Source organism: Diospyros lotus, chromosome 6 (genome assembly GCF_014633365.1).
Source record: "Diospyros lotus cultivar Yz01 chromosome 6, ASM1463336v1, whole genome shotgun sequence".
Lineage (NCBI taxonomy): Eukaryota > Viridiplantae > Streptophyta > Magnoliopsida > Ericales > Ebenaceae > Diospyros > Diospyros lotus.
This window is the reverse complement of record NC_068343.1, coordinates 21,373,418-21,392,814: the sequence shown is the minus strand read 5'-3', so window position 1 is coordinate 21,392,814 and position 19,397 is coordinate 21,373,418. Positions and strand designations below refer to the sequence as shown.

Sequence of the window (19,397 nt, the reverse complement as noted above, 5' to 3'; positions counted from 1 at the left end):
AGAAATCTTAGAGAGAGAAATGAGAGTTTCATTCATTTAATTCAAGCATACCCTTCTCTACATACTTGAGTCTATTTATAGGCTATACAATCTAAAAGAAACATCTAGAATAACAGCCCCATGTGGTATAACAGAATAACAAAAATAGCTCCTAACAAACTAAGGTAACTACATTATTGCCCTTCTAATTACCCTTGGGTCATGACAATTTTACCTAGCAAAAGCAAAAAACGAATATGTGAGAATCTCACATTGCCTCAGTAAGGGAGATCTGGGCTATATATAAGGAGGGGGATCCCTCCACCTATTAACCTGGCTTTTCAGGTTGGAGTTCTACCTCTGACTTCTCACAGAATATAATTTTATGCATTATAGGTCAACAATAAAAGCTCTCTACTTACTAAGGCACCAAATGGAAAGGTCCAAAAATAAACAAAAGAATTTAAATGTGATATTTATATACATAGAAAAAGCACATGATAAAGTACTCAAATATGCCTTATGAAAGCTTTAACAAGAACAAAAAAATAAGTTGGGTTGCTTAGATACAGGTTATTAAGTACTTGAATTATCAAGCAAAAACGTGTCTTTAAGGTTTATGGAGAAGATAAGATTTTTCAATTGCAGTAGCATTATATCAAGAATATGCAATGAACCCTTATCTCTTTGCTATTGTAATGAATTAACTCACAAACTAAATCCAAAAAAAGATGCCTTTGACATTATCTCAATGAATGACAAAAGGAGGCATGAAGATTAAGCTTGAATTATGGATAAACACTTTAGAATCTAAATCTTTCAAGGTGACCATATTGAAAACCAAATATATGAAATACAAATTTAGTAAAAATAAAAATATAGATGATATTGTGGTGAGACTAAAAGATCAAGTTATTCCTAACAAATATCAATTTAGATATCTCAAATCAATGGTTCAAAAAGAAGGAAATTTATTGAAAATGTTACTTGCATAATTAAGGGAAGATGGTTAAAGTTAAAAAGGACAGTTAGCATTTTATGCAATTGTAAAATCTTTCTAAAAATAAAAGGCATCATAAGACCATCTATCTCGTATGGATCCATATTTTGGATAATTAAATGCCAACATGTGCAATAATATGAGCACACTTGAGATGAAGATGCAACGAGAAATATGCAACTATATAAGGAAAGACAGAACCAGAATCAAGATTATACATAATAAATTTAGACTAGTGCCTATTAATGCAAGATACACAAACACGATTAAGAAGATTTCAACGTGTAAAAAGAAGACTAATAGAGCACCTATGAGGCAAGGATGAAATGGAAGAAATTTACATTAAAAAGGGAGAAAAAAATAAATAAACTTGGTGAGGATCCCTTAGGCACAATGTTTAAAAAAGCATGCTTTAAGCACAAAGCACAGCAGGCTTAGGGTTTTTTGTGCGTAGCTCTTCAGCTGAGAGCACTTTAGTTGAGCTTTTACCTAAGCTCGTGTGGAAGAGTTTGTGTCCACATAGTTGTTGTTATTGCTATATAGTACTCTTGTGTAATCTCTTATGTTATTATTGGTTGATTGTACTGTTAGTTTGTACTTGTAGATGTAGAGGATTAAGTCTACTTAAATGTTGTTGTATAAGATGTAGGAGAGGCGGTTAAGGCTAGTATATAAACTAGCTTCTCGGCTGTATTTCATTATTGAGATTGATTTCATTCAATAAGATTTCAGCGAGATCTCTTTCATTCTCGCCTTTCTTCTTTCTGTTTCAACTCGATGTGCAAAAAAGGATGTAGAAATATGCTTGCTTTTTTTTATCAAACAATATGAATAGTTGGATTTGTTTATGTTTTTGCAATGATGTGGCTCTTTCAATGGAAACCTTACTCAAAAAAGGCTGTTTAAGATATGATAAAATCATATATGCATTTAAACAGATAAAACAGAAAAAGAAGACTCAGTTGTATTTACCAAGCAAAAAATATTGATAGAAACATGTAATTAGGTGTAAATTAGGGACTGTTAATATATTCTTGATTGTTGCAAATTAGGGATTGATGATTGATTCTTGATTGTTGTAAATAGTGGTTTGTTGATTGATTGTTTGGTGACTGTTGCAAATTAGGGATTGATTGATTGGGGATAAGTGTAAATTAGAGATGAGTTTCTTTCCTTATTCCTTTTTTATGATTGCATGAACTTGAAAATGGGTATAAAATATAAATGAAAAATGGTAACTCATCATTTGTTAAATTTGCAGCCCTCATTCTTATTTAGGATTTTTTAATATTTTTTTAATAGTTTATATTTTTTATGCTTATAAAAGTTTATACTCTTTATTTCATTTATTCGCACTTCACTTCGCTTAAGTGCGCACTCCGCTTTTGCTATGTACTTGAGGCCTTCTGCGGTTAGCGCTTTTGAAAACACTACTTAGGCACACCATGTGATATAATGGTCTTACAGAAGATATGACCACAAACAGGGATGGCTAAGGAGCTAGAATTAAAGTAGTCAATCGCACCTAGTCCAATTTAGGCTTGAGATTCTTGTTGTTATAATTCTAGAGAAAAGAAAGCATAAAACTATTACTTCTCTTTCTTACAAATGTGAATCATGTAAGAACAAGAGGGAAGGGGATGCAAAAAACAATGTGTCAAACCATGAAAACAAGATAAAAACTTGGTTAAAGTAGAATATCTTTTAAAGGTGTGCATTTTTCTTAAACAATAAACACATATGATAACCTAAAGAATTGCAAGAAATTAAGAATACACTGTACCCATAAAAAATGGCACTGAGTCACTGACATAGAATGAATAAGGAGTAAGAGAATGCATACCTTAAGCAAGCCAAGATGATGAGCAGTAGCTTTGTTCTTTTGGGTCCTAGCCATCTATAATAAACAATAAGTTCATGAACACCTCGTACATTCAAAGTTACAAAACAGAGAGAATTAATGCATCATTATGACAAATATCACTGAGCTAATCACATCCTGTTTACTTAATTATGAAACGTGAAGATTAGAAAATATGCACATAAAAGATCAAGGCACCACATGTGGAAACAAATACAATAAGCACTTTGCTGTTCTCAAAATCTATAAATTCTCAGAACAGGAGAAAGAACTTCAGCAATACAGGATTTATGCAGTTCTTATCAAGAATGACATGATACTAAAAAATGTTTCAAATATCAATTGAAGCTGTTTTAGAAGTTTCATTTGCTGAGGATCACTCTAGAAAGTGAAGGCCAGACAAATGATGCTGGCTTGTATACCAACTACACAATCCATAAAAAGATCCACCATTTTAAACCCCATTAGAAGAAAGCATAATCCAATATCAGGACAAATGCATGAATGTCCACAATAATTGTGGCATTTTCTGGGCCCAAATAAAGTTTGGCATTATCTTCCAATTATCACAACACATTCTGAAGAACACCAGTGAAGAACCTTACACCACAAACCAATAAACCCACTGTTTACCTTTTCATGAATAGTTAGTATCAAAATTAGGTTAATCTCCCAATAGTCAACCTGGTTAATCCATACATTCAAAGATGCTGCATATGGTGTTGCAACAACTGAAGCCTAGAGCACTTACTTTCTAGATCTGATTTTAATTAGCTCATCTATGAGTCTTCCAACCATTAATCTACGAGAAATAAATGACAAACTCCCAGAACTAATCCAATATTTCAGGCAGAAAAGAGTATATCATTTTCCCACAATCAGTCTCTTGTGTCACTTCCCAAAGGGAAAATCTAGTAACTTATCATATTCCGTTTGTTGCGGTTCCCAAAACTGTTCCCTATTACCGATTTCAGAAACAACAAACAGCTCAGGCTTGTAAACTGTTTCCAAAGACCACAGTTCCCTTTCCATGACCACCGAAAGGTTGCTTTCAGAATTTTCAAAGTCTATCGACAAAACCAGTAAGCGAAAACAAATCCGGAAACAGAAACGTTGGAAATTCAACCAAACAAGCCCTATGCCCTCCGGTGCCTGGATTCGAGAAAGTTGGTAACTTTATATACCGAACAGAAGAGATTGTTAAAACGTAACAAGCTCGTTCCGTAGTACAATCAGAAAACACTTCGGACATATGTGCTTACGGGAAAACAGCTAGGGTTTTCAAATATAAAGCAAATACACAGAGGTGCGAGTAGAAGAAAGAATAAGAAAGATATTACCTCGTCCTCTATGTCTTTGATTTTCTGCATCACGGTCGCCATTGTTGAATGCCCGAAGCAGACAGCAAACACTCAGGAATGCACTCTCTCTCGCGCGCGAGCAGGAAACACGGGACGGTGATTGGTTTCGATTTCGAGTGTTTGCTCCTTGGAAAATTAGGAGCCTCTCTCTCGTTATATATATACTTTAAAAAAAGGCAGGTTTTTGGTAATTTGGCCTATATAAGTAGAAGATATACTTTGCAATTCACTGGAAATTTAGGTCTGCATCTCTCACTACACTCGTTATCACGCTTTTTATTATATTATAAATAATTAATTTTTTATTTTAATTTTACCTAAAAAATTATATATGCTCCAATTACACTTCCTATCTCACTTATTTATTAATAAATTTTAATTATATTTATTTTACCTCACTTATAATTTTTATTATTATAAAATTTATTAGTTATTTGATAATTTAATAATAAATATGACAGTATTAAATTTTTATAATATTTAATATATTTGTAAATAAATTTATTAATATTTTTTAAAAATGATTATTTAACAAAATTATTTAAAATATTTTAATAATTAAAAAATTAATAATTTAATATGTTAAAATTAAAATTTTAAACGATCATATTCCAGCAGCTATATTTCAATGGAATATTACAACAACTGTCGTATTCTGAACAGCTAAATTCTATTGAAAGATTCCAACAACGAGTATATTCCAACGGCTAAATTCTAATAGAATATTCTAACAACGATCATATTCCAACGACTATACTCTAATGGAATATTCCAACAACGGTCATATTCCTATGCATTATAAATAGATGATCCATTAGGTCAAAAAATTTACAATCCATAAACATACAACACCAACTACCATCACCAATCTTTAATAATCTCGTTCTAGCCATCATATCCAACAATATCCGTATGTTATTTCGAATGATCCATGAAGAAGTTGAACATGATGAGGCTATTGCTACAGCTTTAGTTGAACAGTATGCTCAACATATGGATCACGACTCTTTTACACATCACAGTGGATCCATGCTGAACCACTACGTCATCAATCACAACAAAGCTAAAGGTCATGAGAGGCTTTATCGTGATTATTTTGCAGATTCACCAACATATCCATCACAATTATTTTGCAGAAGGTTTCGTATGCATCGATCGTTATTTCTACGAATTCAAGCAGCAATCGAACACATGATCAATATTTTGTTCAAATATTTGATGCCGTAGGAGTTTCTAGATTATCAACACTCCAAAAAATAACAATTGCATTAAAGATGCTCGCATATGGATCACTTGTAAATGCTGTGGATGAATATGTTAAGATTGGCGAAAGTACAGCAATAGAGAGTTTGAAGAGATTCACGAAAGTAGTAGTTGAAGTATTTGGAGAGCAAAATTTGAGGTGGCCAAATACTAGTGACATTGCAAGGTTGATGAGCGTGGCTGAGCAGCGTGGGTTTTCAGGTATGTTGGGTAGCATTGACTGTATGCATTAGAAGTGGAAAAATTGTCCAACTGCATGGTATGGAATGTATACAGGTCATGCCCGTGAACCAACAATTATTTTGGAAGCAATAGCTTCTTATGATTTGTGGATATGGCATGCCTTTTTTGGATTACCGGGATCATTAAACGATATTAATGTGTTAGATAGATCACATGTATTCTCTGAATTGGCAGAAGGTCGTGATCTTGAAATTTCGTATACTATCAATGGACATTAATATATTATGGGATATTATCTTGCTGATGGTATATATTTTTCATGGCGTACTTTTGTCAAAACCATTCCATCTCCTTAAGGGAATAAGAAAAAAAAATTTGCTGCACAACAAGAGTCCGCTAGAAAGGACGTCGAACAAGCATTTGGAATCTTATAATCACGATTTGCAATAGTACGTGGACCGGGACGTATGTGGGATGTTGAAACACTCAAATATATAATGGCGTCTTGTATCATATTGCACAATATGATAATTGAATATGAACGTGATACAATTCATGAAGATGTGGATTTCAACTATAATGCAGTTGCTGCTACTCCAACAATTGATTTGTCTCGCAATCGCACAAGTGAAGTTATGGAGTTCATATGAGTTCACCATCAAATTCGAGACAAACAAACTCATATACAATTCCAAAATGATCTTGTGGAGCATTTGTGGGAATTGTATGGTAAACATTCGACTTGAAATAAATTAATGTACTTCGTTAAATAAATTAATGTACTTCGTAAATGTACTTCGTTTCTATTGTATTAGAAAAAAATAGTCAGTTTCAAAATAGTATTCATGAGAAATAGCCATCAATACTAAATACAACATCTCATTACATTACTAAAAAAAAAAGATAATATTACTGAATTAATGTTCACGAAATTCATTTAATCACAACTCCATACATTACTAAAAGAACTAGATACATATGTTAATCCCAGCTACATTTTTACAAATATGATAATCTTACACATCGTCTGTTCTAAAAAATTTCGAGTTTGAAACTGTTGTAATAATCAGCTTGAAATTCATCCATATTACTGATATCAATGCCCATAATTCTTTCTTCATAAAGCAGTTGTTCTCGCTCTTTCTTTTTTGTTTCTCGATCTTCCCTTTGTTTTTCTCGATCTTCCATTTTTTGTTCTCGCTCCTCCCTCAATCTTTCTCTTTCCAACTAACATCTCATTCGATTGTTCAAGTAATTTCATTTTGGACTACGTTCGCTTTTCAATAATTTCCGTCAACATTTTTGTAATTGAATTAGTAGGAACTTCTGTTACCTTAGATTTTTTTTTTCTGTCCACGTTCCTTTGAAGCATTTCTTCCTATTAGTCGTTCCAATGAAGGCTCATTGATACAAATATCAAAATCAGACAAGTTTAGCGAATTAGGAGTAGATGGCGATGATGTTGTAGGATTTGTATGTTCATAAATTTTTAATTTCTTCTTCGAATAACCTAAGACAAATTTGGGTGCATGTCACAACTCATGCCAGCAATGTAGAAATATGAAAGAAGATTTTTGTAGGCTCTTGTACATTTCTACTGTTTTAGAAATCTAGACAATTAAATAATAATATCAATAAAATAATGACTAGCAACATGATATTAATAATTATCAAGCATCAAATAATGACAGAGGTTATCTTATTTTGTTCTGTTGTTCCACTTTGATTTCTGTCATCTATTTGGTTATGGTATCCAGAGAATTTACTCACAACAAGTTGAATTGTAGACAACCGATGTAAGCACCCCCGCCTAAATCTCCTAACGACTCAGACTACCCGAACGGGAGCGCTTAAGGAAGGAGAAATAATGGAACATATAAGACAAAAACCACCCTAACATGCATATCAAAAATAAGAACAACGGAAGCGAAGCTAAACACATGCATGCACTACGGGTACCCCACTAGCATAGCGGTCACATGATAAATAAATAAACACAGACTCTTGTGCCAACATACACAAGACTCGAGGAAAAACCTGGCACAGTACAAAATAATAGAGTAAATCCTACTCAGACATCAGAGTTGACAGAAATTAATGGGACTGCCTGTACACCATACCGACACTGCTGCTAGAAGCTGACTCTCTTGCCTATGGCCCACGCTGCTATTACCTGGAATAATGGAAAGCAAAGTGAGTTGAGAGACTCAGCAAGCATAAGGAAAGAAAGGTTGGAGGCTGGACATAACTAGAAAACTCTCCCCAAAATAAACCCCCAGGTACACACAAGGCATAAGACGCTACAACACATCAGTATAGCATAATAAAACACATACCGGTCCTTGGGGCCCACATAAGACACACGACACCCAAGTCCCATACCAACCTGTCGCTGCCCTAAAAGGAAACAAACATCTCCACAAACCTGCGCACGTTGTCCCGGGTCGGTACTCCCGTCACCCGTCCATGTCGGTACTCCCGACACCCAAGCCATAGGTTCCATCGGAACGGTACTCCCGTCCGAGAACTATATATGACCAGTAGCCATGCAATGCACATAAAAATGCAATGGCGTAGTAAGCATCAACATGATACACTGGCACCCATACATCCAGGCATCAGGCCATGCTCCACCCACATAGTAAACCACACGCGATGCATATGCCCGTGCTGGATGTAACCTAACTAAGTTAGAATGTTCGTGTCCAAGCATACTTAATAAATGAATACCCTAACATGCAACCCATACCCATGTGCATATCAAATCATGAATAATAATATAATGAATCTAAACGTGTAGTAAATCACATACTAGTAGAGCTAGTCAGCAGTGTCCGGCACCGGTCAACGGCCAGTGACTAGCAGTGTCCACCCGACGGTCCATATCAGGGTCGTACAATAGTCTACCCCAACGTCACCAAACAGTTGACCCCTGCCCCACTGCTCGATAGCTCTAACCAAACCATAAATAAACCCGCACGTCTAGGAACATAGTCCCAGGCTGGGTTCGACAACATTCCAAAAGGAATGAGGGCAGTACAAACCCCCGTAGGCACACAACAAATAAAACTCTAGAAGTCCCGAATTTAATTTAAATTAAAACAAATGAATAATAATTCAACAAATAAGGCTAGGCACTGAATTAGAGTAAGGGAGAGGATAAAGTACGAGAAATCACGGGGTCTTTCACGGGAATTAAAGATCATGAGTAGAGGGTTAGGAGTTTGCCTTTACACGGCTATTTCCTGTCTTTCTTGCACTCTCGCTGCAAAGTAAAACGTTTAATAGGGATTAATAAAACCGTAGATCGCATTAATTAAATCTAACCGTATAATATAAATAATTTAGCTGTCTAAAATCTCACGTAGGCTCACCATAAATAAAATCCCAATAAGTCTCATATTTATTTTAAATTAAATTACGCTAATAAAATCCTCGAAGCCAGCTTAATAAATTAAATTTAAATCAAACAACTCAAATATCCATAATTAATAAACGGGCCGAAACAAACAAAGGAAGGGTAAATAAATTGACAACGAAAGGAACGTTGTAAAGGATATAAAGAACTTGCCTTAACGAAGATATCCTTAGGCTTGTTCTATTTCAAAGCAGTAAAAATTATACAAACTGTAACACCGTAATAATTTGTCAAAATTAATAAAATTGGCCTCTAAACGAAATTTCAACCGTATAGAATATTTATTACTAGCTTTTCTACATATCTGGCAATTTAAATCTTCGATTAAACTTGATTTAATCTGAATTTTCCACCCAAAATCTCCCAATTTCTCGCTCGCGCGCGCAAACTTTTCCTAATTTATTTGCTACTTCTGCTGGTAAAAGAAACGCCCGAAATCGAGCTTAATTTGAGGCAAAACGAGCGGCTGAGGCGCGGCCACGTGGCAGTCGCTGGGCTGCACAAAAGGCCACTGCCTCAAGTCCAAAACGACGCCGTTTTGGGCGTCAATAGCTGGGAAAAATTAGTAGAAATTCCATCCAGCCTCTGGCCACTCTCGCGCGCGACCGCTCGCGCCACAGGCCTCATCCAACCTATATATGCCTTTAATTATATTTAAGGTGATTTTCGGACACTTCCGCAAATCACGTTTCAGCACCCAGAACTTTCATTAATTGCACATACGCCCAAACTTTCATTTCCTCTTATTACACTTTCACCCTATAACTTTCAAAAAAAATCCACTAAATTAATTTATTTTCTTATTTTCTTAAATACTCCCAAATAAACAATTATTTTCTCAAAATTACATAAATAAACATTTTTCTTAATTCTCCAAATACCCAAATAAATTAATATTTCCTTTAAACCCACAAATAAAATAAATAATAATGATTAACCACTTTCAAATAATTTAATTAATTACCTTTACTTTCCTATTTTCTCAAACAACATAAATTATTATTTTCTCTTAATTCCTCAAATATTCCATAATGTCCTCAAACACCGGTTTGAATAATTATTATTTATTCTAAAATTTCGGGATATTACAATCGATGCATCAACGAATTGGGATTTCGATCAGATTTAAACTCTTTATATTGATTTAAATAAGCATGAATCCTTTCTCAATACCTTTGTTTTGTTTGATCATTATCGTGTGTAGCATCCGTACTAATATTTAGCCATGCTAAACCAGCATTAAATCCTCTTGCGTTGAGAAATTTTTTGTTCGTGGCTTTATTTGAATATTGAGTTCGAATGTATTAGGTTGGGATGGAGTGGTAGCGATATTCGCATACTCGTCATAAAGATTCAGGTTGTTGTTCAGCAAATTTGTGTAGTATGGTTCATTATCTCTCTTCATTATAAATAAAAACTAATTGGTCAAACTGCGTAAAAAAAATCACAAAAATAAATACTCTCCTTATGATACAATAAACTACTATTTTAAATATCACATTAAATAATTTAATTGAGTAACTCTAACATCCATTTTTACGTTTAGTTTCAAAATAATACATTAAAATAATGCGATACACGTTTACAAAATCAATAATTAAATACACACACAAAACAAATAATCAAATACACACAAAATAAATAATTAATAATCAAACAAAATCTTAAATAATAAAGAACTTCTTAATATTAGAAAGTAAACAAATAAAATAAAATAGTGAATAAAATTGCAATTACCATATAAATAATTCAATTTAAATAACTCAAAATTGATTACTTATTAAGAAATTCAATTTAGTACAAACCAAATCTCACTGTGTGTGCGTTGCAGATGAAGTTTAATTTAATATTAACAACTTCTTAATATTAGAAAGTAAACAAAATCAAACAAAATCTCAAAATAGTGAATAAATTTCAATAACATACAAAACTCACTGTGTGTGCGTCGCCGCTGCTCCGTGTTCTCTACGCGTCGTTGCTATGCCTTCTTCTCTGCACGTCGTCACCGGCTCCTTCTTCTCTGTACACCGCCGCTGCTTCTTCTTCGCGTGCTATCGCCGCTGATTCTTCTTCGCGTGCTATCGCCGCTGCTCCTCAATGTTGCTGCTGTTGCTAAAACTTTTCTCTGCTGCTTCTGTTCTTCTTCGAATATGAGATTGAAAACAGAGTCGTTAAGCTTCAAATTTCAGAAGCAAATAAAGCCGTTGAGAAATATAGGGAGCAAAACATGGCTCCTCAACTGTAGGGAGCCATTTCAAGCTCCACAAAAATTTGAGGAGTTATTTGACAGGTAAGAAGCAGCGTTGGAACAAAAATTTGGAGAAATGCTCTCCAAATTTTTACTTAGGGAAGATGTTGGCTCTACGCTGGAGATGGCCTTATAACCAAATTCAAATTACTTTATTTAATTAAATAAAAAAATTTGAGCTTACCTTTAAACTTATTTAATAAACAAATCGAATTTGAGGTTTAGGGTACTCATCAGTTTATTTATAACTCGTTTGTAGGTTCTATATAATTTGTAGTTCGATTCAAACTTAGGGGTGTCAAAAAATATCTGAAAATTGGTGAAACAGACCAAACCGAACAGAATCGTGCCTTTTGGATTGGTTCTATGGTTCAAATGTTAGGTTCTAGTTCTAAAAAATTAAGAACCCATATATTTGATTTGGTTATTGATTTTTTTTTTCAAACAGTGGTTTGAATCGTCGGAACTGATATTATATATACTTATATATATATTATAATGTTTTTAGGTATACATATATATACATATGCATAAATAGTATCACTTCCTAGAAAACTAGCGAGATTCATAAATTCATTTATTTTTAGACTTTTATGCACTATTGCTATATTAAATGGTCGATATAATCTCATTTGATAAGGTAGTCTATGAATTATTTTGTTCTACTTTTACTTCAACATTTGAAGCATTAATGAAGTTATGGGTTTATTTTAATTAACAAATTTGTTTGTAATTTCATATTCTATGAAAATGTTCAGAAGCTAAATGTTAATTGGATAGAACCGAAATCAAACCGAAACCGGTTCGGTGTGATGGATTGGTCACGGTTTGGTTTTATATATGTAATGGTTTGATTACGGTTCTTATATTTTTGGAACCGTTAAAAATGGTTCGGTTACTGGATTCTTATGGAACCAGACCAATCCGAACTATTAACACCCCTATTCAAACTAATGTATGTTTTTACAATTGAGGAATTTTTTAGTCATATTATTGTATTATTCAAATTTCAAATATGCATTGTATACTAATTTTATATGTTCTACTACATAAACCAAATTGAAATCAAGTTTTAAATGAGTTATAAATTTAAAATTTATGAAAAAGGCTTATTATTCTAAACTCATTTAAAATTCGTTTGAAACTCACTTAAAAGCTCATTTAAAGTTTATTTAATATAAATCAATTAAATTCGAGTCCCAAAGAAAATTTTAAATAAACAAGTTTGACACTCAATTTTAAGCTCAACTCAAGCTCGAATTTAACTTGAAACTAATAAAATTCTAAACAAATAAATTTGAGCTTTTATGGATTCTACTCAACTTTTTTGCATCATATATGCACAATAGAAAATATCTGCTGTGATGACAATTAATAACAATACCAAGCTATTTTGCTATTGTGATATGTTAGTTGTCACTTCATTTTATCACAAGTACTCGGATCCATATCACCTAAGCTAAGAGTAGGGTCGGCAGAAGAAAAAAATATCCAAACTATTCAAATTGAACTCTCAAATCACCATATCATAATTTTCTTAAACTAAGATGTCGATTCACTATTGATGAGTTTCAATAAATCAAAACCTAGTAAACCAACTGGCCAAACTACTTAAGAAGGCCACATCTTACATAACCTAAGTAATAAAGGAACCCTTATGCTTCACTTCTCAAAAACCCTAAGTTTGAACCTTATGCCTCACTCCTTTGTCATCCATCTCAACTCTAGACTCGTCTATAACACCCAAAATATTTTACAAGTTTTGGAATAAATATATAAATGTGAAAATTGGGGGAAATAAATATACACATATACTTATGATATTATATAATAAATATTAAGAAATACATATAGATATATAATAAATTTATGGAAATGGAATACTTGTAATTAATTCATAGAAGGATTTGACACTAAAATTTAAAATGAAAACGAGAGAAAGAATATGCAAATAGAAAAGATTTTGGAGAAATAGAAAACTTTGGTAAGGCCAAAAGTGCAAATTCTAAAGGCAATAAAAGAAAAATGAAAGGGATGAGGGTCAAATGAAATTTAGAAAAGAAATAAGGGTTTAAGTGAAAGTTCGAGGAAAACTTAAGTGTAACGCCCTATTTTTCAAGCACGTTATAATTCAGGACAATTCTGGGATAATGTTTTTTTTAAATACTACTAAAACTAAGACTAAACCATATCATTGCTCTTATCCATCTCAAAATTTCTATTTATTTATCTCCAAAGAGAATCATAATACATATCAAATGCGAAAACTAGAATTGAACCTAACATCATAACATTAATCATAAATCAGTTCTTACATCATGGGATAAGTTCAGAAACATTAATACATAAGTTCTCAACATAACATGAAACATGACATAAGTTTTTTTTTTTTTTTTTTTCCATCATAACTTGAAAACATAACATATCATAACTTAAAGCATAACATAGCACGACTGATACATGATTGGGTTCTTATACAGGAACTAAATGTATAAATTAACTTCATAATGCCTTACGTCTTTACAATTCATCCGCTTCTATGTCTTCGCTGCAAACCTCATCTGGAACGTTTGAATGTTCCAGGGGCAAGGCCCACATTAGATGATGAATCATCTAAGTAAGAGTACATCATAATGCATATGTATGAATGCAATGCACATAACATCATAACTCTCATGTTTGGGTCGACTGCACCTTAAGATTACCCGTCATTTTTACAGTCTCCCTGCTAGATTGGGGTATATGGGTGCATCATTGGCAAAAGCAGTGGTGCTAGTACCTAATCCCAAACTCATGCAACGTATGACCGTAAATCTCATCATGCTCATATGCATACTTTGTCATCAATACATGTAAATGCAATTCACATAACATGTTCACATTAAGACATGACAACATGATGAAAATACTTACATAAAATCAGATTTTGGTGAAACCACTTACAAACTATTTTCATAAACTAAATCTAGTTGAATAGTACCACTTACCTTGTAAAAAGATAATTTTGCCCCTAGCGTAATTTTGCTTTAAAATTTACACCGGACTTTCAATTATACTCAATTATAAACCTTGACATGCCATGACATCATAATTACTTAAGAAAATTATTTTTCTAATTTTTTTCTAATTTCTCCAATTTCCTCCTATTATTTCCTTAAAATTATGAAATAAATACTTTCTCATAAAATTTTCTCAATTTCTCTTCACAATAATTCCTAAAACAATATTCCTAAGCTCCTGAAATTTTCTCATAATTTTTAAAATCCATGTTCTATTTATTTCTCATTTTGCCTTTGATTTTTAAGCATCTATTGCCTCAAAAATCTATAATAAATACTAATCATGCATTTCTCTTCCAATTTTACCATAAAAAATTCTAGAATATCATTATAATATTTCTGTAATTTTTAAAGAAATTTTTGAAGATAACTGACCTTCCCCCGAAGTGATTCGGTATTCTTCTATACTGCGATGAAGTCTCGATTTGCGTATCTAACAACGCCTTTTGTCTCAAATTTTCACACGAACTACTAAACCAAACCTATAGGATTTTTCTACAAATTTTTGGTATTTTTCTCTATATTCTTTCTTTCTCTTTCTCAAATCTCTCTCTTACTCTCAAATCCTTATTTCTTACAACCTTTCTCTTTCTAATTCAATTCCTCCAACCTTTCAAGTTTTCTATATTTATTGAAGTTGAATTAAGTTTAGTATAATTGTAGTGATCCACTATCTTTTATTATTTTATCATTTTTTTAAATTATTTTTCGCTAAATCTCTCCCATAATTTTTAATTATTTGTTCATACTCTACTTTATCTTCCACATTTCTCCATTAATTCACCCATTATCTTTGATTATTTGGCCACACTCTACTTTGTCTCCCACATTTCTCTATTAATTCATCCATTATCTTTGATTATTTGTCCATACCATATTTTGTCTCCCACATTTCTCTATTAATTCACCCATTATTTTTTATTATTTGTCCACACCATATTTTGTCTTTCACATTTCTCCATTAATTCACCCATTATCTTTGATTATTTGTCCACACTCTACTTTGTCTCCATATTTCTCCATTATTTCACCCACTATCATTAATTATTTTTTACTTTAATTAATTTCAACTAAATCTTATTTTGAATAAACTATTCTTTCATTTAGTCCATAAATTTAAGCATACTTTCTTAGCCTACTAACTCTAAACCCATTTAATTAGCCTTTCATCTCTCAACTTAGCCCATTAACTATAGGCCCATTTACTTAGTTTTTCCTTTTTCAATTTAACCCACTAATTCTAAGCTCATTTATTTAACATTTCTCTCTCTTTTTTTAACTTAGTCTACCAACTCTAAGCCCATTTACTTAACATTTCATTTTTCAAGTTAGCCCACTAACTCTAAGGCCATTAGTTTTCTCAATTATAATCTCTAATGGATGTCAAAAAAAATATTTTAAATACAAAAATTATTTGCTCTTATTTTCAAAATACTAGGATATTACATTAAGGGCCAAAGTAAGATTTTAAAAAACCCAAACGATAGATTCCTTGCTCCACCAGCTGACTATGGCTTTTCCTCAAATGATGGGCTACGACAAGGCATTTGAGTGGATCTTTGCAACTTCATAGCCTCTCATTGAATTGTTAGGGCCCACTTCTGAATATACCCACTAGCATAGGTGTAATATCCCGAAATGTTGGAGACGATAATAATTATTAAATTTCAGTATTTCGGGTCCGTATTGAAAATTTAAGGATTTAAGGTAATCAAATAATAGTAATAATAATAATAATAATAATAATAATAATAATAATAATAATAATAATAATAACAATAATAGGGATAATGCTAATAATAATAATAAATGTGTAAATTATGTTAACTTAACTTAAATTAATGAACTAATATATAAATACATATATATATATTGCCAATGATAATAGAGATAATAATATAATTATAATAATAATAATAGAGTAAATCAACTAAACTTAGATTAATTTAAATCAAATTAGTATGTTTAAAAAAAATGTGTGGTTGTGTGCGTGTGCTTGGAGGCCAAGTATAGCATAGTGGCCTTGGTTCTTTGAAGTTAAAATAGAGAAGGAAGAAAGAAGAAGCTCGTGGGAGCAGGGGGCCGAGAGATCGGGAGAGGGAGAGAGCCCAACCGAGAGCGGAGAGAGAGAGAGAGGGAGTGTGAGAGAGAGCTTGAAGGCCAATCAGCCATGGCCGCGACAATGGAGATCGAAGGCGACGAGCTTGGTAGCAAGCGCGTGCGGTGGTGCAAGGAGGTGCTGATGGTGGCCGGTAGGGGCCGACGTTGGTGCGCACAGGTGTGCGTGCCATGGAGAAGAAGAAGGAGCAGCGGACGTAAGAAAGAAGAAGAGAAGAGAAGAAAAAAAGAAAAGAAAGAAGAAAGAAAGAAAAGAAAAAAGAAGGAAAAGAAAGATAAGAAGAAGCATGGCGCGTAAGAGTAGATGTGGGGAAGAAGAAGAAGAAGAAAGGGAAGGAAAAGAAAAGAAAATAAAAGGAAATGAAGAAAATAGGGGAAAAATAAAGGAATTTTGGGATTAATTTGACATGGAAAGTGATCAGGTACATGGGTAAAAATTAGTAGAAGCATAATATGTTTAAATTATAAATTTTATGCGGTTAGATTTAATTAATTTAAGCCATGGTTCTATTAAATGTAGCAAAACGTTTTATTTCCCATCAGGAGCACAAAAGAGGCAAGAATCAGCCGTTTCCAGGCAAGCTCCAAACCCTCTCTTTGCGTTATTTATTTCCCGTGAAAGTCTCCGTCGTTTCTCGTATTTTAAATCCACCCTCACCGTGACTCGGTTACACGCATTAATAATTATAATCCGCGTGGCACCCATTCCATCATTTGTATATTAATAATAGGTTTATTGGTGATTAAATATGTTAAGTAAATGATGTATTGGTGTTGTTTATTCTGTCCGTCACGGAGCTTCGTATCGCTTCGCTTTCCTTGGGAATGATGCCGAACCCGTTGGGGCTAAGTTCATAGAAAATGGATGTGGTCAAGAATATGTGGTTATGTTGATAATTTATTCTGAATGTTGAGATACTTTCCTATGTATTAGAAGAGATGAGCATAAGAATGATATAATGGAGTTTATGTTTTCATGGAGAAAGTTTGTGAAATGATAAGCTTAAAGTGACTAAGTTTAGTGTTATTTGTATGTGTGTCTAAGGGGATGGGTACAAAGCCATTGACTGTCGACCGTAGGTCGTAGCAGTTGATGGCTGGATGTATGGGCGCCAGTCATCAACTGTTACGATAAGCGTTAGATGGGCCAGAAGAGCTGGTACTATCAGATTCCCGCCCTAATTGTGTGAATATCATGATGTGTATGCTGCATAGGGACTGGGTCGCATTCACTTGGGGACATACCTTGTGTGTGACGGGATGTGTGAGCATTTGCATGACCCGATTAGTCTAAGAGCTAACCTGGGTACTTTAGGTGAGCCGGTGCATTTAGAGCATTCCGCATGTGTGTATTCCTATGTGGGCGTAGCATGGCCTGATACTTGGTTTATGGGGGCCTTGTCATCATGTTTATGCTGTAAAAGCCATTGCATTTCCTAATTGTTGCCCTACATGGTGAGAATGTATGGCTATAGGTGATTAGTATGGGTGGTAGGCGTGGCTCACGGTAAGACCTTGGGAGTGAGACCCACGGCGGTGTGGCCCACGAAAAGACCTTGGGGAGAGACCCACGACAACATAAAGACCTGGGGTGAGACCTACGGCAACAGATTATGTTGTGAGCGACAGGAATGAACATGTAAGGGAAACGGTATGGAGGTAGCTTATAAAAGACTGCTAACAGGTTTGTGTGTTGGACTTGGGTGTCAGTGTGTGTTTTACGTGGGCCCCAATGACTGTTTATGTGAAATTTATTATATGTTTATGCATCTAGAAATAAGGCCAGTATTGGGCATGGCATGGCATGACGTTGCATTAGCATGAATTGCATGGGGGTGTTATGGGAATTGTCTTGTTTGTACCCTTCAGCCTTTCTTTCTAGAACTTGCTAAGTCTCGCGACTCACGTTTGCTTTCCATCATTCCAGGTAAGAGAAACGTTTGTGATAGCAGGTACGTTCAGCGGGGTTTGGGTCCAAATCGTCGAGTCATGATAACAAGTGCAGAGCTTTCCCAAGACTAGGCCTTGGGTGTCATTGTACCTGTGTTAAGGTTAATGCTTTATGTTTGAGATATATGTGTATTTTGTAAGCCAAATGGGCTCACGGTGATCAGTTATCTAATGACAATTATGAGAAGTGTTAAATGATAAAAAGATTATGATTTAAATAAAAGTTGTTTGTGAGTTGTAGTTGTGTTATTATTCGGTATCATTTTAGTAATGACCATCTCACGGATCCTCTATGCGAGCGGAGGCTCCAGGAGACGGGCCGTTATAATAGGACATCCGAAAGAAGGTCATTCCAAAATGGAATACAGAAATAAACATATCAAAAACTTCATATAATAAATGGACATGAGCGATAATCATTCTTACATCATTTCTTAAGACTTTAAAGCCATAAACTTTTTAAAATAAACAAAGGGTGCCAATAACATACAAAAAGAAATAACCTTCAACATCGGCCTTACACACAAATCCCAAAATCTTTAGGCTGGGAGAAATCTTTGTACACGTCTAAATTTAACTTCGAGCCCTACTAGACTCCCTTTCTACCACAATTTTGCCCTCACCTAGAATGACAAAAGCAAGAAAGTGAGTCACAAGACTCAGCAAGCATATGTATAACAAAAGGAATAAAGATAAAATAGATCTATAAAGGCATGCATAAGACAAGAATCAATGGAAAACTATTACCTGACATTTAGAAACAAACTTTTGATCATGCCTTCTTCATTAGTAATACCTCAATAATTGGTATTTATTTGCTTAACAACAAGGCACACATTTAACTCATAGAGTAATATTCGCACAATTTACATAATGGCATAATACCCTTTTTCCATGCATGACTCATAACATAAGAAGTCACCAATCCATGCTCATGCATTATTATATAATGATAGA

The 19,397-nt window shown here is 33.7% G+C and overlaps 1 protein-coding gene and 1 pseudogene across 1 annotated transcript in view; one reads left to right on the top strand and one right to left on the bottom strand.

The window, feature by feature from the left end:
• Positions 1 to 4,312, bottom strand: part of LOC127804746 (developmentally-regulated G-protein 3) — a 47,491-nt gene extending 43,179 nt beyond the window's left edge. The window contains exons 1-2 of the mRNA XM_052341722.1: positions 4,181 to 4,312; positions 2,823 to 2,876 (exon numbers count right to left, since the gene is read on the bottom strand). Of these exons, the coding sequence (XP_052197682.1) occupies positions 2,823 to 2,876; positions 4,181 to 4,222 (96 nt within the window). The 5' untranslated portion in view covers positions 4,223 to 4,312. The remainder of the gene's footprint in view (positions 1 to 2,822; positions 2,877 to 4,180) is intronic.
• An 813-nt stretch (positions 4,313 to 5,125) lies between these two features.
• LOC127804389 (uncharacterized) lies at positions 5,126 to 6,297 on the top strand (annotated as a pseudogene).
• Positions 6,298 to 19,397: the final 13,100 nt, after the last annotated feature.